The sequence below is a fragment of the Vicugna pacos genome, chromosome 17 (assembly GCF_048564905.1).
Source record: "Vicugna pacos chromosome 17, VicPac4, whole genome shotgun sequence".
In the NCBI taxonomy this organism is placed as follows: Eukaryota; Metazoa; Chordata; class Mammalia; order Artiodactyla; family Camelidae; genus Vicugna; species Vicugna pacos.
In genome coordinates, this window is record NC_133003.1 from 4,265,591 (window position 1) to 4,291,188 (window position 25,598).

The following is a 25,598-nucleotide window of genomic DNA, read 5'->3' on the forward strand; positions in this document are numbered from 1 at the left end:
TACCAGGCACTGGGTATGACCCTGAGGAATCAAAGAGGAACAAGACACACTCACTGCCTTTGGAGAAACCATAATAATGCAAGTCTGTTTGAATGATGAGCTACTTAAAACAACAATAAGAGTGAAAACTGATAGAGAAAGGGGAGATTAATTCTTGATGCGGAAACAAAGTTTCAGTGGAGGAACTGGTTAATACGCCAAGTGGAATCTTTCTTTAGCTCACAGGAGGCAAGGCCTGCCTCCCTGATCGTACGGTTTCGTAAGGGCGTGAACCACCATGAGCTTAAAATATTAGACAAGGGGGCAGAGAACCCTACAGAGGGTAACTGAAACTGCCTCTCAGCTAGGTTGAAAGCAAAGATGATTCTTTGTCCCTACAGCTGTCAAACAGGACAAAGGGGCTTCTATCACCAAATTGTGCTAACCAGAGATAAGCAATTCTCCTTCTGCCTGGTTGGCTTAACCAGTTGGTGCTTTGGTTTCCTTATTTAAGAATAGAAATATCTACCAGCACCCACAGTCTAGGAGACTGCAGAACATCGATTATGGAAAGAACCTTAGAAATGGTTCATTCCATCCTCATAGCTGAGAAAATTCATGGCCTCAGATGTTAGCTGACTTGTTCTAAGTTGCAAAGCTCAACTCAGCGGTCTGTTGAAGAGTATCCAAATAAAGATTGGACTAGAACTATCTAATGTATGTGTGTGTGTGTGTGTATGAGATATTAAATTATATATATTTTATATTAAATGTATATATAGATACACACTTAGATATATTTAGTAACATTTTTTAGGAAAACATGCAATAATATTGAAACAACTTTCTATTATTCTTCTGAGACTGATGGCTTCAGAAAAGAAGGTCAGAAAATTAGAAGCAAAGCATACCCTTGATTTACTATCTCAAGTGATGCTACAGTCTGAATGTCTGTGTCCCCCACGGAGTTGTATGTTAAAATCTAAACCTGAGGTGATGGTTTTGGGAGGTGGGCCCTTTGGGAGGTAAATTGGGCCAGAAGGATAAAGTCCTTATATAAGTGTTCTTAGTTTTTAAAATGCCCATAAAAGGAGCCCTGGGAGAGCTCCCTTGCCTCCTCTCCCATGTAAGGACACAGCAAGAATTCAGCAGCCTGCAGCCCGGAAGCGGTTCCACGACAGATGCGACCAGGCCGGCACCCTGATCTTGGGCTTCCAGCTTCCAGAACTGTTAGCAATAAATTTCTGCTGTTTATAAACACATCATCTTATGGTATTTTTACTATAGCAGCCCAAATGGACTAAGACAACCATGGACAATGCCCTTTCATAGTGGGCAGAGCTTAAGTAGATGACGAAAGCTCAGGAGGCAGACAAATTAATTCCTACGATGTGTTTTTGTTTGGTAGCCAAAAAGAATTCCTGTATGTAGAGCACCATACCTTTTTAATTTCAGATTTCAAGTTGCAAGGGTTACTCTGCTGGTTGAAGAGGTTTTTCTTGAATCTCTCTATAACCCTTCTTTTCAAATTGTGCTGCAGAGCTGGAGGAAGCTGCATAAAATGAGAAAATCATTATCAGCAAGTCATTAGCAATGCATAGCTGACTCCCAGCAAGCATTACTGAGGGTCAGTCACAGTACTCCCTGCATGGGACTAAATAAGAATTAAAATTTTACCCTAACTAGCATGACTTGATGTTAACACTTGTTCATTCTACAGTCCAGAACAAATATAATACTCTGTTCTCTTTCAAAAAGCTAGTTCTTCTTATGTTACTGTTTTTTCATTTTATTGATATTATTTTTCATAAAACAACTCAATTACATATTAGTCGCACATATGAATTGAATTAAGTTTGCAAATAACAGGCTTGACAAAGAAAGAAGCATTCTGTGAGATGCTCCAGCGCTTGTGTCATGCCCAGAACCATGCTAAACACGCTAATCTTGGTCCTTGTCCTGAAGGACCTGATACTATGGACCAGGAAGCCCATATCTGTGTTAGCACATCATCAGAAGCCTGCCTGTGAGTGTGTCTGAATGTGCACCTGATCAGAGAGAGAAATCAGATGGCAGGGACCAATCTTATCAGGAAGAAAGAGAAATGAACTTGTATACATTAGGGCCCAGCCAGGATGAGTTAGATTTGAGGAGTAAGTAGTAGGAAGTCACAGGTTAGAGTGGAGAAGGCATGGAAAAGTACCTGAAGACACCTTTTTGATCTGACAATTCCCTACTGTTGCCACCTCCCTAAATCAAACACCAAAGGGTGATTCAACATACACAAATCAATCAATGTGATACACTACATCAACAAGAGAAAGTACAAAAACCACATGATCATCTCAATAGATGCAGAAAAGCTTCTGATAAAATTCAACACTCATTTATGATAAAAATTCTCACCAAAGTGGGTACTGAGGGAACATATCTCAAAACCTAAAAGCTATATATGACAAACCTACAGCCAGCATAGCTCTCAATGGTGAAAAACTCAAAAGCTTCCCACTAAAATCTGGGACAAGACAAGGCTGTCCACTATCACCACTCCTATTCAACATATTCCTGGAAGTCCTAGCCACAGCAAGCAGGCAAGACAGAGAAATAAAAATAGAAATAAAAAAGAAATAAAAGGGATCCAAATTGTAAAAGAAGAGGTAAAAGTGTCACTAAATACAGATGACATGATACTATATATAGAAAACTCTAAAAGGTCCATACAAAATCTACTAGAAATAAATGAAGAATTCAGCAAGGCAGCAGGTTACAGATATACGTACAAAAATCAGTTGCATTTCTTTACTCTGACAATGAATCAACAGGAAAACAAAGTAAAGAAAGAATCCCCTTTAAAATAGCACCCAAATTAATAAAATACCTAGGAATAAATCTAACCAAGGAAGTAAAAGTCTTATACAAAGAGAACTATAAAACATTCATTAAGGAAATTAAAGAAGACTTTAAGAAATGGAAAGATATCCCATGCTCCTGGATTGCAAGAATCAATATTGTTAAAATGGTCACACCTCCAAGGCGATCTACAGGACATATTTCACAAAACTAGAACAAATCATAATACAATTTATATGGAACCACCTAGAATTGCCAAAGCATTACTGAAGAAAAAGAAAGAGGCTGCAGGAATAACCCTCCCAGACTTCAGACAATACTATAGAGCTGCAGTCATCAAGACAGCATGGTATTGGTGCAAAAACAGACATGAAGACCAATGGAACAGAACAGAGAGCCCAGAAATGAACCCACAAACCTTTGGTCAACTAATCTTCAACAAAGGAGGCAAGAACTTACAATGGAATAAAGACAGTCCCCTCAGCACATGGTGTTGGGAAAACTGGACAGCTGCATGTAAATCAATAAAGCTAAAACATCCCTTACACCATACAGAAAAATAAACTCAAAATGGATCAAAAACTTAAACATAAGACTAGATACAATAAACCTCCTAGAAGAAAACATAGGCAAAACATTATCTGACATACGTCTCAAAAATGTTCTCCTAGAACAGTCTACTCAAGCAATAGAAATAAAAGTAAGAATAAACAAATGGGACCTAATGAAACTTACAAGCTTCTGCACAGCAAAGGAAACCATAATTAAAACAAACTGACAACCTATGGAATGGGAGAAAATTTTTTGCAAACAATGAAACTGTCAAAGGCTTGATCTCCAGAAGTATAAGCAGCTCATATGACTCAATAAGATAAAACATAAACAACCCAATCCAAAAATGGGCAGAAGGCCTAAACAAGCAATTCTCCAAGGAAGACATACAAATGATCAAAAAGCACATGAAAAAATGCTCAATATCACTAATTATCAGAGAAATGCAAATCAAAACTACAATGAGGTATCACCTCACACCAGTCAGAATGGCCGTCATTCAAAAATCCACAAATGACAAATGCTGGAGAGGCTGTGGAGAAAGGGGAACCCTCCTACACTGCTGGTGGGAATGCAGTTTAGTGCAGCCACTGTGGAAAACAGTATGGAGATTCCTCAGAAGGCTAGGAATAGACTTACCCTATGACCCAGCAATTTCACTCCTGGGCATATGTCAAGAAAGAACCCAAATTGAAAAAGACACCTGCACCCCAATGTTCACAGTAGCACTATTTACAGTAGCCAAGAGATAGAAACAGCCTAAATGTCCATTGACAGATGACTGGATAAAGAAAAGGTGGTATATTCATACAATGGAATACTATTCAGCCATAAAAATTACAACATAATGCCATTTGCAGGAACATGGGTGTCCCTGGGGAATGTCATTCTAAGTGAAGTAAGCCAGAAGAGAAAGAAAAATACCATATGATATCACTCATATGTGGAATCTAAAAAAAGAAAAGAAAGAGACAAATGAATATAAATACAAAACAGAAAGAGACTCATAGACATAGAATACAAACTTGTGGTTGCCAGTGGGGAGGGTGTTGGGAAGGGACAGACTGGGAGTTCAAAATTTGTAGATACTGAATGGTATATATAGAATAGATAAACAAGATTATACTGTAGAGCACAGGGAAATATATACAAGATCTTATGGTACCTCAAAATGAGAAAGAATGCAACAATGAATATATGTATGTTCATGTATAACTGAAAAATTGTGCTCTACACTGGAAATTGACACAACATTGTAAACTATAACTCAATAAAATAAAAAATGTAAAAAAAGATTACTGTCTTATTTTTAATGAAAACAGATATCCAGTCAGTGAAGGTTGGGAAAGGATTCTAACATCCTTTTACAGTTGCTTTTAGATGATTTGTTTCCCCTTGGCTCCAAGTCCACCCTTCCTTGCCCTGCTTGTGATACTGGAACATCTCTCCCTCACCAGCCGGCAGGATGTTCCGCTCCATCAGCAGAGGGCGCTAGCGGAGGACGGAGGTTCTTTCTGGTTCCAGGGATGTTCCTGCCTGGCCTCAGTCCGACAGCACTGAATGGTCAGCAGCAACAGGAACCCCTAGCCATGTTCACCCCCAGCCAGATGCAGTGCCACGAACCCTGCAGGCAGCTTCCCAGAGTTCCAAGGAGCAGCAGCCACCTGCGGGCAGCCTCCCCTGGCCCCACAGAATGCTCTCCCCAGCACATCACCCTATCATGTTGATTTCCAGCAAGTTCCACAGAGCAGCTCCTCAGTAAATTTCTCTGACCTTTCTGGTGAGGTCTGGACCTCAGCCCTGTAAGTAGTGACTTCCCTGTCTGCTCTTCTTACAGTCTTCAGATTTCTCTTCCTCTCCTTAGGAGATAATACACTGTTATTATTATTAATTCCTAAAAAGTTCTTTATATGAAACATTCCCTGTGGAAATCACTGTGTGGTTTCTGTCCCCCGACTGGACCCTCACTGGAACAGATCTGGTACCAGGAATGTCCAGGAGAAGGAGCCACATAGCTGCATGTGGAAGCTGGTTTGACTGAACCCTTGGAGCTGAGCACATTGCCGAGGTTTCTGCCAGTAATCCCCAGCATCACAGTTAATCCATGGCATCACGGTTAATCAGGCTGTCACCTGGATGAAGAGCCAACTGAAGTGACTGCCCTGGAAGCTTGAGAGGCTGCTGCACGCAGCCATCAGGACATGTGAAGGCCGTGGGGACTCGGGGTGGAGGGGTGCATCCTTCAGATGCACTGGGGCACTTACAGAAAGAAAAAGACCAGCTTGGGTCCTTTAACTCTCAGCTCAGGTCATGGCCCAAGACCAAGAAAGATTCCACAACAGCCCTAACAGAATGTATTTCTTGCTACCATAGCACTGACAAGGCTGACAAAAATTTAATTAAGCAGGTTGCTAAATGACAGTGTCACCTGAATGCACACTTCACCAAGATTCTCATGTGCCAGTTAGAAAAAAAAGATTAGGATACTAAAACTCCAAGAAAGGACATGTTGTGGGACCCAGGTGAAATGGACAAAGTCAAAACCCAAGTCACTGGGAGCCATCATTGCCAGTGGAAGTAGCTTGAAACTTGGCATTTGAGAAGACAAGCCTTCTTTTTGCTTGAAAATTCTATATTAACCTCCCCTGGGACAGATGAGGGGTACTGCCTTTAAAAGGGGTGCTTATCCCTCTTAGACACAACAGGGAGGGTCCAGTCAGTAACTAGGGACACAGCTCAGTACGATCCAGGGGAACTGGTGCACAGTAAGACCCAGGAGGAAACAGCTAGCACATCAAAGAAATTGCAAGACCTGGCTATTATGTATAAGAAGCATCCCAGAGACCACGTGCAGGAGTGGATTCTAAGGGTGTTAGGCCGAGAAGGACAAAATATAGGACTCAATCAGGCTGAATTCATTCATACATGTGCACTTACTAGAGAGTCCATATTTAATCTGTTAGTTTGTGAAGCCGGAGGTGGTAACTTGATTGGCTGGGGCACAAAGACTTGGACTCAGTCGTGGTCTGTGTTTAATGAGGATAAAATGCCAGTTTCCCTGGCTTGTAGAGGAGGGGGGTTCAAAGGCGGGGAGAGACAGGAATGTTGGGGTGGATTTACCACGTGTGACCTGCACACTCACTCTCTGAGTATTCAGCAAGAACACTCAGAAGCTGCTCCCTGCACGAAGGCACTGAGAAACACATCCGGGAGGGCAGCACCAGCATCCCTGAACACCTCTGTGGCTGGTCTCCTTTGTAGGCTGGGGAAGACACGGTCAGTACGTGATCCCAACAGGGATGATGTGACCCCAGAGAAGCAGGGGCCAAAAGGTGGCACCTGATCACCAGTAACAAGTTTGGGGCATTTACCAGAAAGGGTGGCAGGGATATATCCTGTTAACTAGAATGCCTGGCCCATAGAGATTTCTGATGGCACTTAACTGGTTGGGGTGTTCTTGTGAAGGAAACAGTGGTCCGCCTACTAGAGCATTCCTTAATCCATATGACAGAAAAGGAACTCTAGGTCTGCCAGACAAAAATGTGACGTGAGTGGCTGCTGCCTCAGTGGAGAGTCACAGCCTCTCACGCAGTTTCCAGACCTCAGTCAGTTCCAAGACCTAGAGCCCCTCGATGGGCGGGAAAGCTGCGGCCTCTTGTGGAAGGGCCCTGAGCACTGCTGTAAGTATGCAATATAAATTTTCCTCCAAGCCTTCCCCAAATGTTTACCAGAGACCCCCAGATGTTTACCAGAGTGACTGTTCGCTGAGAAGAAGGAAATCCACAGGGTTTTAGGGAAGCTCAGACACCAGCAATCAAGTGACTCTAAGCCCTACGGTCTTATAATGTCACTGCAATACACTAATCCAAATAGTTTCTTGTTTGTTTTGTTATGTTTGATTTGGGGGGCAGTAGGCGTATTAGCCCAAGTTAGACTTACAATGCGCCCAGCTGTTCCACTTGCCTGGCGGGATTTCTCTCTACTACTTGAATGTTTATTTGGAGTCGCCACAATTGGCAACAGACAGAATCACCAGACTGGTTCTCTGAAACTTAGCGTGAGGCAACGTATGTACATTTTGCTCATCGATATGTCTCAAGTGCCTAGAACAGTGGCTGGTACATAGCAGGCACCTAATAATTGTATGTCAAATTAAAAAAAATGAATGAATGAAGATGTATAATCTTAAACTTCAAAATAATAGTCACTTTCTTGTCCAAATGTCTACACTTATTTGTCTCTAAAAGTTTATTTTCATATTAACAGGACATTACCTTTGGTAAATGACCATTCAAGTTGCTTATCAAGACACAGATTTATGTAAATAATTTGTAGTCAGTGCTTGCTTTCCCAAGGCCTAAGGGTCACTGAGATTTAGGAACAGTTTTGCTAAGCCAAAATGTTCCCAGACATATGCAGTTGGAGGGAGCAAGAACAAGCATGGCTCTAACTGAAAGTTCCACACAGCAGTTGTGTTCCGAACATGTACGTAAAATGAAAAGGAAGGAAGAAGTTAGCACACTGACCTGAGTGATGTAGATGATTTTGTGCAGCTGGATTAAGATCTGCTGGATGGGGTCACTGATCTGATGTACTTTCCTCTGGGACACGGCAATTCCTGCAGATGCTGTGGATGACAAATTCTCCAGTTAGTTAAGACCCTGGTTTTCCCCTTCAAAAGTGGCATTTGTGGGAAATGGGGTAAAATTCTGAAAAAAATAAATAAATAAAAGATTTAAAGGAAAAACTTTCATCCTACCAATGAGACAGTATATAGAGACCTTGTAACACTTCAATATCTTACGACACTGGAGGTGTAATTCCTTCCCTCTATTTCTCAGACTTCTAAGTAACATAATGATGTCATCATTTATAACATCTGAAAGACTGTTTTATCACTTGGGAATTTTGCCTGCAATTACATTATGCTGCCACCAGGAGTCAGTGGTGTCTTGGCTACTGTGGTCATTGAAAAGCTAGGTTTCACATATGTGCAGTTAAGAGATTATCATACTTAAAATTTTTAAATTCATTATGCCCTCAATAACATAAAAAACTAATTTATTGAAACTACCCAATGAAAATATTGAATAGGCAATCTTAGCAAACAAAAACCCAAAAAATTCTGATTTATAATAATCAAGGGTTTGAAAATCATGTTACTTTCAAACCTGTGATTATCACAAAGTATAATTTTCACCTGCATTTCTCTTCAGGTCTAAATAAGACACATATAATTTTTCCTGAATTCTCATCAGAGCACCACATCACGTTCACAGTTCAAGACTAGCCTGGTGCCCAACTGCATATAAGCTGCTTTCCCAGATTCAAATGTCAGAGCCACTCATGGACTGTTTTAAACTTTGAGGAATGTAAAGCTATTTAAAGGAATTACCTAGCCCCCTAGATCAGCCACAAGGCCACCTCTGCCTCCCCTCACACTCAGATACACACTGGAGAAAGTGGAAGACACTTCAGATACATGGATGTAGGCTGTCCTCTCCCCACCTTCATGCTCTTTCCCTTCCTCCCCAGAACCAGTTGCACACTTTCTGAAACAATGCTTTTCTTGCCAGTTTCTCTTCATTCAAAGAAAATGTGCAAGATCTTTCTTTCCTTACCTTCTTACAACCTTGAAATTACAACCTTGAAATCAACCAGTCTGTATAAAATTAAATGTGAATACAATCATTGCTTCAGCAACAGCTAGGATTTTGAAAAAATGATTCTTATAGAAATGCTTTCTGGGAAAGGTCGCATAAAATCTTTAGTTTTCAAAACATTTAAAGAGAAAATTTAAGGTAGTCATTAAAAGAGTCAACTTTTTTTTTATTAGCACAGGAAAATTTATATTTAGAAGACAAACCCCAAAATAGAAAATAAATGGAACATTAAAAGAAATGTTATTTTCTTCATGGGTATCTTTCCTGAGTTTGTTGAGAAATTCATTCAAGAAATAATCTAGCTCTAGTTTGTGTACATTTAATACCCTGTTTAAATGTTTGAAATTTAAAGGATCTACCTCTGCTAGGCACTGTATCTAACTCCTTTTATGTATCAACTACTTGATCGTTTAAAAGATGAGGTTTAATAAATTACCCTTAGGGTAAAAATGTGATGGTAAACCAGAGAGGATTAAGGTAGCTCAAAAATAGAAAGCAGAGAGCTGGAGGTATCTGCTCTGGCCTGCAGAGATGGCAAAGTGTACGTACATTGTATTTCCCACAGTCGTGCTCCTTTGTAGAAATAATTCTTAAAATGTAATTGTCTAGACTGATACCCAAAACTAATGTGGCCAAGTTGATGCTGCTACAGGAACATTAGCTCTGCATTTTCAGAAACCAGAGGGCTTGGTTTTTGATCAGTTTTATGCTGACTAGTTTATGTTCCTGGCATGTGGACTTAATGTTCATAGGTAATGAGTTAAAATCTGACAGCATGGCAGAGAGTTCTCAGATTTGTGATGACACTTTGAGTGGGGTGTCACATGGCTTTCACTCTACCTTGCCACAGGAATGTGCTCATCTGTGGCCCTACATGCAAAAACAGAGATTGTTAGCTGGAACACCTGCCTTCTGAACTGCTCAGTTATGCAATGTAACTTAAAATCATGTTTCTTAAGGCCCTTGACCACTACGCTGTCAATCCCAGTAAGTCTTTGATTTTCGAAAACAGTTTTGATTGCTTACTCTCTAAAAACATAATTGAAAAATATGTAATTACACATGCCCACTGTAAAATGACCAAACAAATGTGAAACAACGTTAAGTGTCACAGAAGCACCTCGAGGCTCCCTGCAGCCACCACCCACCAGCCACCTCCCCCGGAAGAAATCTCTGCTGTTAGCATGGCGCATTGCCTTCCAGTTGCTCTTCTGTCCATTGACATACTTAAGTGTGTATCTTCAGAACAGTATTTTTCAGTCTGTGGTTGAGTCTTAAAATCAGTTTAATGAGTCATGACCAGCATTTTGGAAAAAAAAAGGGGGGGGGAATGGAATGGGATGGAAAGAAATAGAACAGGATAGAAAAAATTCAGAGTGCACTGCATGAATTAAGGTTCCACCCAGTCATATACACTGTGTATGTTACTGAGGGTCATTTCCAAAATGACTTTGAAAGCCACTGCTGTAGAAAATCTATAGTATTACCTCATGTTTTCCTTTCCTCTTTTGCAATAAATGGTGACACATCATAAGACCGTTTTACAATTTTTTTAAAAAATATTTGGGGGGGAATTAGGCTAATTTATTTACTTATTTTCTTACTAGAGGTAACGGGCATTGAACCCAAGACTAATGCAGGCAAGGCATGCACTCTACCACAGAGCTATTCCCTCCCCCATTACAGTTTTTATCTTCAGTCTGTCACAAAGATTCTTCTTGCCAACACGCAGTTACAGCTCATTATTTATAACTGCTACTGAGCAGTATGACATGTTCTGAATGCATCATAGTTTCTCAGCCACTTCTGGGAACTTAGCTTGCTTTTAATTTTGTTCTAAGTGATGCTACAGTGAGTATAAATGCACATGCCACATTGTGCATAAGCACAAGAAGTCTTTTAGAGTAAATGAGGAGAAATTAAATAGCTGAGTATAGATATTTCCTATTTTAACAAATACACTCTAAAGTGGATAAATCAATTTGCACTCTGACCAGAAGACAATCCATTTTTCTACACCTTGATCAACACTATATATTATCAAATGCTTCGATTCTGCAAATCTGATTTTGTTTTATTTTGCATTTATCTGAATGCTGATGAGGTTTACTGCACTTTGGTGAATTTTCTGTTTGGGTCCCAAGCTTCTTTTTTCTTACTGATTTGTAAATACTCTTTACATTGTCTGATTACTACTCCCTTTATTGTATTTTACACTTTACCTGTGTTTTTACCTAATCTGCTATTTCTTTTCAACTTAAAGGGCAGTTCCCAACCCCATTACCTAGACTACAGGCAATTTTAATCTCGCCACCAAAACAGTGTCTCAGGTCCCTGCTGCTGCTGTATCGTGACAAGACAGGATGTCATGACTACTTCAGCACTCTGGGCTGCTCTGGCAGGATTACTGAGATGTGAGTGATCACAGGGGTTAGAGTTGGGGAGAAAGAGTTAAATCTGAGACTGGTAGTGATGGAAGTCTGGCTGTAACATTTGCAAGTCCTCTTGATTTCCTGAACAACTTCAGCTAATACTGGGTAGGAGAATTATTATTCCTCCTTTTCTATCTTATTAAATCATTGCTCTTTTTTATATTCCCCATCCCAAAATGTGTATTTATTTAGGTCTTAATAATTTTAGGAAAGCAAAAATGATAAAAATTCAAATAGATATCTTTTAAAATTTGTGTTCTTTAGTTAAATATTAGTAACTACCAAGATTGCAGCAAACGTTAGCCACATCATTTTGAGTTTTAAAGCATTCTCTCAATCTTTCAGATTAGCACACTGAAAATACTATGCATCCTAAATACTCAAAAACATTACAAGCCGTGTTTACATAGACAATATTATTCAATTTTTATTAAAACAAACTTTCCTTAAAAAGACATCATAGAAGCTGACCATATTGCAATGTCAGATCTACAGAGTATGTCCATGATTCATATCTATGTGGTTCCTATTGCAAAAGATAGACAGTATTTGGTCTCATTAAAATTTAAATGAGATACAAGTTTAAAATTGGAATACTCCGTGTTGCTTTTATACTTTTGTTAAAATAGTGAACCTTATTAAGTTTTTAAAACTTAGAAGGAAACTACGAAATTCACTGTAAGAGGCAATTTACTTAAAGTGTCAAAAATTGTATTTACTAGCATGAGCATGACATTAAACAGCTAGCTTTTCCCTCTGGGGTGGCAGGAGGACCCGGAGGAAGACCAGTGCTTTGCTAGCATGGACGTGGGCAAGGTGCGGGGGAGGGTTTTACACATTTCGTCTCATGTCATCCTAAGAACCGTTCTGAAGGGTAGTCATTTTTATCCTCATTTTATAGATGACTGAGATTAAGAAAACTCTCCAACCAAGGCTGCAGTGCTGGGATATGAAACGAGGCGGCCCCTTAACTCTACCCTGACTCAGCCTCCTGACTCAGCACTGGGAGACTGTGAAATCATGGACATTTCCTCTGGTTACTTCAAATATGAAATAATATTTATGCTCCTTCCCAGGCCTGAAATACTTTTCCTCTTCTTAAAAGGATTTGCTGTGTTTAACATGTTTTACCTGTACCTTTGAACATTTAATGGTCAAATCTTTTTGGAAAGCAGGTACATGTAATAAACTGGAAGTGTGGGGTCTCTGCAGCTGTGCAGTGCACACCAGTCTGCCTTATCGTCTCATGGCACATTACGGTGGCCAAGTTAGTTGCCCATTCCTGGTGCTTTGAGGCATGATTTATATTATATATCCCATCTCCTGAAACTACAATTCACAACACAAGCCCGGAGCTGTTAAGTACTATAAGTTGAATAAAGATGGATTACATACATTCCCTCAGTTGACCAAAGTGTAGTATCAGCCTATTTCTGAATTCTCTCTGCTAAGAGTTGGGAATTTTTGAACAACTAGGGAAGAGAGTTTCAAGCAGGAGCTCCCTGAAAAAGTAAAAAATATTTTCCCTTGTGAATAAGATTCCTCCTTATCAGATTAACTCATACAACCTTCCTAGACATGGAATTTTTGAATGAACAGATTCTTTCGTGGAACATCTGTATGTCTGATTAAAAGGTTTATAAGTATGTATAAATAGGAAACAAATTTAGAACAAAAGACTGAAAAAAATCTTTCACTATATTAAGAATTATTAAATTATTAAATGGTAAGTACTGACGAGCTGTGTTGCACAGCCACTAAAATCCGAAAAGAATTTCAAGTCGTAAGAAAAGAACTTCAACTTGGCATAAGAACACTTTGGCTTTTGTCTTTCTGGGTATAGAAATTTTCAGTAACAAAAAGAAAAGAAATTATAAACCACCTTCCTCAAAGGCTGTTTTCCCCTTAACCTGTCATGAAGATGGTGAAAAATAAAAGAGATAAGCACTTACAGTTCTTGGCTTCAAGAAAGGGCACACATTACATGGTCTATTTCAGGTTTCTCTAATTCTAATTCTTTCTGGATTCTATTAAGCAGCCAATAATGGGACCAGTTAAATATAAACACACCGAGGAGCCTGGGAAATTAAACAAATGGAAAATTAAATATAAACACACTGAAGAGCCTGGGAAATTAAACAAATGGATAATGGGAGATGGGATCGAGACGAAGGATTCAGAGGACACAGGCTCCCCTCCCCTCACGAACACATCCAAACTACAACTACACAGAGGGACTCTCACTGACATCAGCCTGGGGACCGGCAGAACAGCTCCCCTGCAGCGGGGGCTGTGAAGAAAGGTCCACACGGAGTCTGGCAGGAAGGGGGAAGGGATCTGGTCGGGACCCACACGCTGAAGAGGAGGGGACATCACAGGCTCAGCGTCTCCTTGGGGAGCGAGGGGTCGAGGCTCCGCACTGGGCACCCCAGCCCTGGGGGCCGACACCGGGAAGAGAGACCCCTCAGCCGGTGTGAAAACCAGTGAGGCTCACCAGGGGGCTGTAAGAAACTGAGACTCTGCCCCTGAAGGGCCCGGACCGGCTCTCTCCCAGCCGCAGTGTGGAGGCAGCAGGCTGAGAACTGCCGGGGGCTCCGGCCGGCCCACCGTGACTGCTGCATTCCCGCCCCCCGGTCCCCACCGGGCTCCTGCCCCAGCCTCCCCGGCTCCGGGCTGCTCCCCACTGAGGCAGAGGCGGTCACTGCCCAAGACAGCGTGCACGCCTGGAGGGGATGGAGCCGGCTTGGACCCCAGCCCTGCCTCGGACCAGGGCGCAGGCACCACCGGCAGCGCATGTCACTGCTCACCCGTGGAAGGGAGCAAAGTCAGCTCGGCGGCGCAGCGCTGCCCCTCCCGTCACGCCCAGCCTCTAGCTGCGCGAGCACACCGGGGACACAGTGACACCAGCACAGAAGTGCAGCCCCCGGGCCTCGGGCCCTGAGCCAACACCCCCACCAAGGCGGAGACTGCCAGCACCCGTGGGAGAAACCTAGTTCCCTCAGGGCTCCTGCTCCAGCCCCTGTGGTCCTGATCCCTCCTTTGACAGGGCAGTGACAGCCACTGAGCAGAGAAGCCACAGCTTAGCCCTGGTCCTGGCTCTGGCCCTTCCAGCTCAACCCCTACCTCCCAACAGGGTGGCTGCCGCCAGCACACGTGGGAGAAGATGCGGCCGGTGCTGCTGTCAGATCCAGCTCCCACCAAGGCCCCAGAGCACACGCAGTTACATAGGGATGTTCCCACACAAGGCACGCCTGCAACACAAGAGCAGGTAACTGTTTCTCCTAAATTCAGAGTGACAGAGAAAGTTAAACAAAATGAGAAGAGGAGAATATGTTTCAAAAGAAATAACAAGGATACACCCCGAAAAAAAACCCTAATGACCCTGATAAATCATTTACCTGATGAAGAGTTCAAAGCAATGGTAAGAGAATGCTAACTGAACTTGGGAAAAGAATAAATGAACACAGTAAGAACTTTAAGAAGGAACTGGGAAATAGAAAAAAGGACCCAACAGAGCTAAAGAATAAAATAACTGAAATGAAAAATACGTGGAGGGAATTAACCGCAGATTAGGTGACACGGGAGAACGTGTCAGTGATGTGGGAGGTACAGTAATGGAAACAACCCTATCAGAACAGCAAAAACAAAACAAAACAACCAACAAATTTTTAAAAAGGAGAGTAGTTTAAGGGACCTCTAGGACATCGTGCATACCAACATTCAAATTATAGGGACCCCAGAAGAAGAGGAGAGAGAGAAAGGGGTCAAAAACATAATTGATGAAATGATGACTGAAAACTCCCTGATGCTGAAGAAGGAAACAGACATCCAGGAAGCACAGAGGGTTCCAAACAAGCGAATACAAAGGGACTCACACCCGGACATAACATAAGTGAAACGGCAGAAGTTAAAGATAAAGAGAGACTTCTAAAGGCAGCAAGAGGAAAACAAAGAGTCAGTTACAGGGAATCCCCAGAAGACTGTCAGCTGACTTTTCTGCAGACACATCGCAGGCCAGAAGAGGGGGGCATGATATGTTTAAAATGCTGAAAGGAGGGAAAAGCCCTGCAAAGTTGAATACTCTACCCAGCAAGGCTGTTATGCACAACTGAAGGAGAGATAGAGGTTGTCAGACCAAAGCTAAAAGAGTTCATGACTACTAAACAGACCTTATGAGAAATATTAATGGATATTCTTTAAGTGAAAAAGAAAAGGCTACAGTAAGAATGAATAAACTATAAGAAGGGAAAAATCCCACTAGTAAAGGCTGTGGATCAACTATTAAATAACCTAATACATACGTTAAAATATTAAAAGACAAAAAGTGTAAAATCAAAATATAACTACAATAAATAATTAAGTGATAGACACGATGATTTTAAATATGACATGAAAAACACAAATTTTGGGAGGGGGAGTACAAAATGTAGAGCTTTTAGACTGTGTTTGATTTTAAATGACCATCAGTTTAAAATAAGTAGATATAGTTTACAGATCAATAAAAATGAACTCCATGGTAACCACAAATCAAAACCTACAATAGTAACACAAACAGAGAGGAAAGAACAGAAACTTTAAACTAATGAAAGTTATCAAAATACAATGTAAGTGACTAAGAGAAGACGATAAAAGAGAAGAACTACAGAAAGATCAGGAGACGATTAACAAAATGGGAATAAGTACATAATTATCAATAATCACTTGTACTAAATGCTCCAATCCAAGTACATAGGATGGCTGATTGGATAAAAAACAAGATCTTTATATGATGCCTACAAGAACCTCACTTCACAGCTAAAGACACATGCAGAGTGAAAGACAGAGGATGAAAGAAGATATTCCATGCAAATGGAAACAAAAAGAAAGCTGTGCAGCAATACTCATATCAGACAAAGGAGACTTTAAAACTTTTTTTTTAAAGTCTGTGATAAAGGACAAAGAAAGGCATTACATAATGAGAAAGGATCAACACAAGAAGAGAACAGAACATGCATAATGCATGTATGCACCTAGTACAGGAGCACCTAAATGTATTAAGCAAGTCCTAACGGACATTAAGGGAGAAAACAACACTAATACATTAATAGCGGGGGACTTATACACCCCACTTATGTCAAGGGACAGATCATCCAGACAGAAAGTCATTAAGGAAACACTGGCCTTACATGACACATTAGATCAGCTGGACTTAATATATATCCACAGGACACTGCACCCAAAAAAGGCAGAATACACATTCTTTTCAAGTGCACACAGAATGTGCTCCAGGATAGATAACATGCTAGCCTGCAGAACAAGCCTCAACAAATTTAAGTGTTTGGAAATCATGTCAAGCATTTTTCTAACCACAGTGATATGAAACTACAAATCAATTACAGGAGGAAAGTAGGAAAAACAAGCATGTGGTGACTAAACAACGTGCTTCTGAAAAAAACCAGAAACCAAAATACAATGGGTCAATGAAGAATTCAAAGAGAAAATAAGAAAACAAATGAAACAAATGAAAATAAAAACACAACTTTCCAACATCTCTGGGAAGCACAAAAGCAGTTCTCAGAGGGAAGTCTATAACAATACAGGCCTACATCAAGAAATAAGAAAAATTTCAAGTATTAACAGCCTAATCTTAGCAAAAGAAGAACAAACTAAGTCCAAAGTCAGCAAAAGAAAGGACTTAAAAAGATCAAAATGGAAACAAAATTGAGACAAAAAAAAATCCAAATAAGAAACAAAGGGCTAATTGTTTTAAAAGGCAAACAAAATTCATAAGCCTTTAGCCATGCTCATTAAGAACAAAAGAGCAAGGACCCAAATAAAGAAAATAAGAAATGAAAGAGGAGAAATGGCAGCCAATTCCACAGAGATTAAAAAGAAATTATAAAAGAATATTATGGCCAGTTATATACCAACAAACTGGACAACTAGAATAAATGGAAAAATTTCTAGAAACATACAGCTTTCCAAGATTGAATCAGGGAAAAGCAGACAATCTGAACAAGATCAATCACTAGTAGTGAAATTAAATTTGTAATTTAGAAAATCTCCCACAAAACAAAAGTCCAGGACCAAAAGCTTCACAGGGTTATTCTACAAACAGATAAAGAAGAGTTAATACCTATCCTCTCAAACTATTCAAAAAATTTTAAGAGGAGGGAACATTCCCAAATTCATTCTACAAGGCCACCATTTGCCTGATACAAAAACCATATAGACACTACAAAAATAAATAACAACCAATATCTCTGATTAATAAAGATGCAATGATCCTCAACAAAATATTAGCAAATAGAATTCAACACAACATAAAGAAGGTCATTCGCCATGATCAGACATGATTTAGAGCAGGGATGCAAGGATGGTTCAACATCTACAAATCAATCAGTGTTACACACCATATTAACAAACTGAAGGAGTAAAAATCACATAATCATCTCACCAGATGCAGAAAAAGCATCTGAAAAAAATTTAACACCTATTTATGATAAAAACTCTGAACAAAATTGAGATAGAGAGAACATACCACAACATAATAAAAGCCATTTAGGAAGAACCCACAGCTAACATCAAGCATAATGGTGAAAAACTGAAACAAGACAAGTATGCCCACTCTCACCATTTCTATTTAGCATAATATTGGATGTCCTATCTACAGCAAATAGAAAAGAAAAAGAAATTAAAGGCATCCCAGTTGGAAGGGAAGAAGGAAAACTGTCACTATTTTCAGATAACATGATATTATACCTAGCAAACTATGAAGTCTCCAGCAGAAAACTATTAGAGCTAATAAATGAATTCACTGAAATTGCAGGATAAAAGATTAATAGACAGAAATCTGTTGCTTTTCTATACACAGAACTATTAATAACACTAACTAATAAGGAACTAGTTTAAAGAGAAAATAAACAAATAATGCCATTTACAATTGCATCAAATAGAATAAAACACCAGGAATAAACTTAACCAAGGAGATGAAACATTCACACTCTGAAAACTAAAAGAAACTGATGAAGGAATCTGAACCAAATAAATGGAAAGAGATCACATCTTCATGGATTGGAAGAACTAACATTTTTTAAATGTTCATTCTATCCAAAGCAATCTACAGATTAAGGGTAATACCCATCAAAATACCAATGACATTTTTCATAGAACAGAACAAATAATCCTAAAATTTGCATGGAACCACAAAAGACCCCAAAAAGCCAAAACAATCTAGTGAAAAAAGAACAAAGCTGGAGGTATGACACGTGATATCTTCACACTATACTACAAAGCTACAGTAATCAAAACAGTATGGTACTGGCACAAAAACAGACACACAGATCGATGGAACAGAGCAGAGAGCCCAGAAATAAACCTATGTACGTATGTATGGGCAATTAATCTATGACAAAGGAGGCAAGAATACACAATGGGGGAAAGTCTCTTCAATAAGTGGTGCTGGGAAAACTGGTTAGGTGTGAAAGAATAAAATTAGAACATTTTCTTACACTATATACAAAAATAAACAAAAAATAGATTAAAGACCTAAATGTAAGACCAGAAACCATAATATTCCTAGAAGAAAACATAGGCAGTATCCTCTTTGACATAAGTCTTAGCAATATTTTTTAAATTTGTCACCTCAGGTGAAAGAAGCAGTAAGAAAAAAATAAAAAAAATCAGACCTAATTAAACCTAAAAGCTTTCACACAGTGAAGGAAATACTCAACAAATTGAAAAGACAACCTACGGAATGAGAGAATATGTTTGCAAATGACATGTCTGATAAGGGCTTGATATCAAAATACATAAAGAGCTCATATAGCAGTATCAACAAAACAAACAACCCAATCAAAAAATGGGCAGAAGATCACAACAGGCATTTTTCAAAAAAAGGCACACAGATGGCCAACAGGCATATGAAAAAGGATGCTCAACATCTCTAATCATTAGGGAAATGCACACCAAGTCCACAATGAGAAATCCCCTCAGACATGTTAGAATGGCTATTGTCAACAAGACAAAAAATAATTCATGTTGGCAAAGATGTGGAGAAAAGGGAGCCCTAGTACATGGTGGGAACGTAAGTTGTTACAACCACTATGGATAGTATGATGGAGGTTTCTCAAAAAGTTAAAAATAGAACTACAATATGATCCAGCACAAGCCCACTTGGGTTTATACCAGAAGAAAATGAAAATTTGAATTTGAAGAACTACATGCACCCCGGTGTTCACAGCAGCCTTATTTCCAAAGACAAGATATAAAAGGAACATAAGTGTCCATCAACAGATGAATGGACAAACATATGGTATAAGTATGTATGTGTGTGTGTGTATATATATACACATATACATATATATATATATATATATATATATATATAATGGAATATTACTCGGCCATAAAAATGAAAATCTGCCATTTTTAACAACGTGATTCAGCTGGAGGTTATTATGCTTAGTCAAACAAGTGAGACAGAGAAAAATAGATACTGTATGTCTTCACCTATATGTGAAATCTAGAAAAAATTTTAAAAATGAATATACCAAAGCAGAGACAGATTCACAGACACAGAACAAACTAGTTTTCACCAGTGGTGAGAGGGGTCAGAGAAGGGGAAAGATACGGCTAGGTGATTAATAGGTACAAACTGCTAAGTATAAAATAAAAAATATATAAATATGGAATACACCACACAGGGAATATAGCAAATACCTTATAGTAATTTTCAATGGAGTGTAATCTATAAAACACTGAATCACTATGTTGTACACCTGAAACTAATATATCATTTTAAAGCAACTACACTTCAATTTAAAAAAAAGAAATGGATAAAGCTCACCCAGTTATGATGCTATAGCCATCAAAGTATTATTAAGCACTGCCTACTTTGAATCACAAAGACAAATTCACATAGAACCGCCTTGAAATTTCTCATGGTTCATTAACTGCTATTTGCTTTTTCTCTACAGATGTTTAAAAAAATATCTGGCCTATAGTTGACATTCCACATTTTGTATTTGTATTCCACCCAAATATCACCAGCTTTTAAAATTCAAGCACATAACTATACAATTATGGTGCTTTCACGGAATACAATACCTCAATTACATCATTATACAAGTACCTTCCTCTGAGTATAAAGTCACACAAAACTGTGTATTCTGTAGGGATGGGTACAGCTAAGTGGTAGAGCACACGCCTAACATGCACAACATCCCAGGTTCAATCCCCAGCATCTCCAGAAAAAGAAAAAAAAAATTCAGAAAACAGAAGAGGATCAGGCCATGCTGTCAGGGTGCCTGTACTGTGCCGGATCAGAGCTTTTTACCCTGTCAGTCGATGCAGATGCTGCAGGTGTCCTGCCCACAGCCCATACCCTTACTTCTTCAGAGCACTCTGGCCTGAATTCCAGCCATTTGCATTTTTGCCTGAGGATTTTCTTTGACCCCTTGGACCTTCTCTACCTGCAGTGCGACTGGCCTGAATATCAGTAAATTCATGTACCCCAGGAACAGCCCTTCACCAGGGAGGGGTTATGAGTTGTTGTATAATCACCCCACTCTCTCCTAATAGGTGGGTTCACTGAGTGATGCATTAAAACTGGCCGCAGGTTGGTGCTCCAGTGCAGCTCGCCAGGAGAGATCTTTGCCCGCTACCTTCCCTTCCCTGTCTCACGTCCCCACTCCCCTACACTTGTTCCCTAGGATCCCCTCCAAAATAAAGCACTTGCTCCTGAATCTTTGTCTCAGGGTGTGCTTTTAGGACCAACCCGAACTAAGAGACAAGTAGAAGGAACCCAGCAAGTTCAGGCAAAGAGAGCAATCTGTCCGCGGGAAGCAGCAAGCTGCAGCGGGGTCTCGGGGAGAATGGAATCGAGGGCTGCACATGAACAGACTCTCTGTCACATTCCCTCCGGGGGCCAGCCTCATCCTCTCAGCCCGACCTCCTCCTGGCTACAAGCATGACCATCCAGCGCCCCGGGCCTTTCACCTCCTGCCTTCATCTGTTTACTGAGTCCCCAGAGTCCGCATCCCCAGGGAAGAATTCTAATTAGAGCAGCTTGAATGAAGGAAATGCTCGAATCACTTCTGCCAACTTGAGCAGGAACGCTAGAACTGGCCAGCCTGGGGAAAAGTGCCAACTCTGGCCAGAGCAAACATGGCCCGGGAGGCAAGGTCTCTCAAGCATGGGACTCACTCAGAGCAGAGGAGGGGAAGAGGAATTTTCCTAAGTAATGAGGCCGTTGCTCCGGACATAATAGCAATTAATCTTTATTGAATCCCTGCTATACTCCAGGTGCAATTGCTACAGTGTATCATCCATTTACCTGTCTGTCTGTCTGTCTACCTGTCTCTAGCATCCATCATCTGTCAGTCTGTCTGTCTATCTAATCAATCTATCATCCACCCATCTATCTAATCTATCATCTATCCATCATCCATCCATCCATCCATCCATCTACATCTATCCATCTATCTTTCTAATCCTCATAACAACCCTATGAGGCAAGAACTGTACCATTATTACCATCAGCTCTCACATTTCAGATAAGAAAATAGAAGCTCATAAAGACTAAGGTACTTGCCCAAATTCAGACAGTTACATGGAGAGCCAGGATCAAACCCAGGCTGTCCAGTTCTCGAGTCTGCACTGTGTCATATGGGAACCTAAGGGACAGCCTTGCTTGCAAACCCACTGACATTTCATTACTTCTCTCACTGCTACTGTTTGGGGCACTGCTTGCTAAGCTTAGGGATGAAGCAGGCTGTCATAAAAACTGGAGACAGATTCAGAGGAAGGAGGTGAGAGGAGCTGGTTAGACCAAGAGGCACGTACATTTTGAGGAGCAAAGCCCTCTTGAATCCGTAAGGCACTAAGAGGAGGTGAGGTACTATATACAAAATCTGCAGAATTTAACCACCAAACGTGGTTAGTATCCTTTCTGTGAAAATGAAGGTTTTGTACAAGTTGAGTGTTGCCAATGTGTATCAAAGTTACATACAAAGTCACATACAATGTGTATCAAAGTCACATTTTCAAATCATTATTTTGGCAGTTTATTACAGATCACAATATTGCCACAGCTTTATTATGAAGTTCTGTTTTGATGTGCGTTTTTTAGGAAATCTTCCCCCAAAGGGCAGCTTGAATTTCAGAGTATAGGGCTCATAACCCTTATGTTACTACTATAGAGAAAACAGTATCTCAGAAAAGGTTTTCTTTTATTGGCATCGTGCCACTGCCTCTCCTAGGACTTCTATGTACATTCCAAAACACCAGATTAAAAAATGAATAATTAAAATTAAGTTTAAAAAATGAATAATAGTGTAGAGTGTTAACATCAGCTAAAGGAGATATGAAATGAATTGATGCAAAGGATATGAGATTGTTAGGGTCACTAGGGTAACATTCCTAAGAATAAGCTGAATAACTAAAATGCTTCCTTAATTCCTCCACTTCTGATAGAGTAACTCGGCCTTCATATTTCCCAGCTGTTTAAATGCTCTAGGGGGCAGGGTACAGCTCAGGGGTACAGCACATGCTTAGCATGCACGAGGTCCTGGGTTCAATCCCCAGTCCCTCCATCGAAAAATAAATAAATAAACCTCATTACCTACACCCCAAAACAAATAAATAAAAACAAAAAAAATTTTTAATTAAAAATAAAAGAATCAATGCTCTGACTTCCCCCACTCTTTCCTTTCTCTGTCTGTCCTCATCACTGTCATCTCTTCTTCCCTTCTGACCGTCAATCAGTCAGAGGCACTTCCAAGTAAGTACCGTCATAATGTCTGATGGGAGAAATAGATGCCACTCCGTATGGTTTACACGGTCCACAGGACGTGGAACAACCACTATGTGGACAGGTGCCGTGCCCACCCACCCCCGTGGGCCTCTCCCTCGAGTTCAGCAGCACAGGCAGGCCCTGTCTATATGCTCCTTGAGGGGGCTCTTATAAGTTATCACAAGGTTTTCCAACCCTTGATCCTTCTACCCTTGATTGCTGTCTGTGTCTCCCCAAATTCGGCTGAATTATCCTCATGGAAAAGGACCAAGTCACCTTAGCCACCTGACAGGTAGGTGCTGGGACATCTAAGCCAGGGACAGGTAAACAGTTGAGCACGTATGTCTCCCTTCCCTTCCCTATCCCTGGCTTCATTCAGCAGATTTCTGAAAAACAGCACTTCCATTCAGTGTCTGCCAGGCTGAGGGATACCCAGGGCTTGGTAGTACTGAGGGGAAAATTCCAGGTCTCCCACGATCCCAGTGTAAATCCCCACACAGCCAAACTACAGCTCCTGCTCTCCCTTAAACATGCTGAATCTACTCAGAACTGAACTGAGGGAAGATTACATTCTCACAGTTCAGAAGGGCACTCTGAAGATGTACTAATGTGTGGGCAGAGAAATAAAACACTGAGTGGAGGAAATGAGGGCACTGGCCGCCTGACCGCTGTGGAGTGGCTGTTTTGCCAAAGCATCGTTCTTGAGCTGCTAAGCCAAACTCTGTCACTTAGCAATTTAACGCCTCCTAGCTCCCCAGGGACCATGCAACAAACAACGCAATTTCTTTAAGTATTTCTCTTCTAAAGTGAGTACCATGTTAAGCTGAGAAAGTCCTGGGGGAACACGGAGGGAGGAAGAGTATTCCTGCAGTAACTGGCATGGGCCAGAGGGAGGCAGTATAGGCTTCATGAGACTAGCCTGTGGTGCCTGTCCAAGGCACAGGCCCAGAACGCTGTGCACAAGCCACCCAGGAGCCTCAGCTGGCAATCATCTTTCTGCAGTGCCACCCACCACCACGCCCTCAACCCCACCCCTTCCCAGAAACCAGAGCCCCAGCACAGCCTGCACTTCTGGAGGCCTCCTGCTTGTGCAGTGCCCGGACTCGCTCCCCATCCTCCTGTGGCCCTCAGACCCTGACAGCCTTGTAACACTGTGGAAGCTGGCTGGCCCCTGCTCCATGTCCTTGCCATGGGGTGCTGAGCACCACTCCCAGACCTATACTATAGAGTGCAGTCTACAGATTTAATGCAATCCCTATCAAATTACCTAGGACATAGTTCATAGAAGTAGAACAAATCATAATCAAATTTATGTGAAAACATAGAAGACCTAGAATTTCCAAAGCATTACTTAAGAAAAAGTAAGAGGATGGAGGAATAACCCTCCCAGACTTCAGACAATCCTATAGAGTTACAGGCATCAAAACAGAATGGTATTGGTACAAAATCACACATATGGACCAATGAAGAAGAATAAAGAGCTCAGAAATGATCCCACAAAGTTTTGGGCAACTAATCTTCGACAAAGGAGGCAAGAATAGACAATTGAATAAAGACAGTCTCTTCAGCAAATGGTGTTGGGAATACTGGACATCAGCCTGTAAATCAATGAACCTAAAACAGTCCCTCACACTATACACAGAAGCAAACTCAAAATGGATCAAAGACTTAAACATAAGACAAGACACAATAAAACACCTAGAAGAAAATATAGGCAAAACTTTATCTGACATACATCTCAGAACTGTTCTCCTACGGAACTCTACTCAAACAAAACAAATAAAAGCAAGAATAAACAAATGGGAACTAATGAAACTTACAAGCTTCTGCACAGCAAAGGAAATCATAAGGAAAACGAAACGACAACCTAAATAATGGGAGAAAATTTTTGCAAATGAAACTGACAAAGGCTTGATCTCCAGAATATAGAAGCAACCCATATGAATTAATAAGAAAAAAAGAAGCAATCCAACCCAAAACTGGGGAAAAGACCTAAGCAAGCAATTCTCCGAAGAAGACATACAAATGATCAATGATCATGAAAAAATGCTCAGTATCTTTAATTATCAGAGAAATGTGAATCAAAATTACAATCAGGTATCATCTCACATCAGGCAGAATGGCCATCATTCAAACGTCCACAAATGACAAATGCTGGAGAGGCTGTGGAGAAAAGGGAACCCTCCTACACTGGTTGTGGGATTGCAGTTTGGTGCAGCCACTGTGGAAAACAGTATGGAGAATCCTCAAAAGACAAGGAATAGACTTACCATATGACCCAGGAACCCCACTCCTGGGCATATATCCAGAAGGAAACCTACTTTAGGAGGACACCTGCACCCCATTGTC

General features: G+C 40.6%; 1 protein-coding gene across 1 annotated transcript in view; it reads right to left on the minus strand.

The window, feature by feature from the left end:
* The window catches only part of LOC140686649 (serine/threonine-protein kinase Nek10-like), a 257,489-nt gene that overhangs the window by 38,580 nt on the left and 193,311 nt on the right, over nucleotides 1-25,598 (minus strand). The window contains exons 11-12 of the mRNA XM_072940852.1: nucleotides 7,908-8,008; nucleotides 1,421-1,531 (exon numbers count right to left, since the gene is read on the minus strand). Of these exons, the coding sequence (XP_072796953.1) occupies nucleotides 1,421-1,531; nucleotides 7,908-8,008 (212 nt within the window). The remainder of the gene's footprint in view (nucleotides 1-1,420; nucleotides 1,532-7,907; nucleotides 8,009-25,598) is intronic.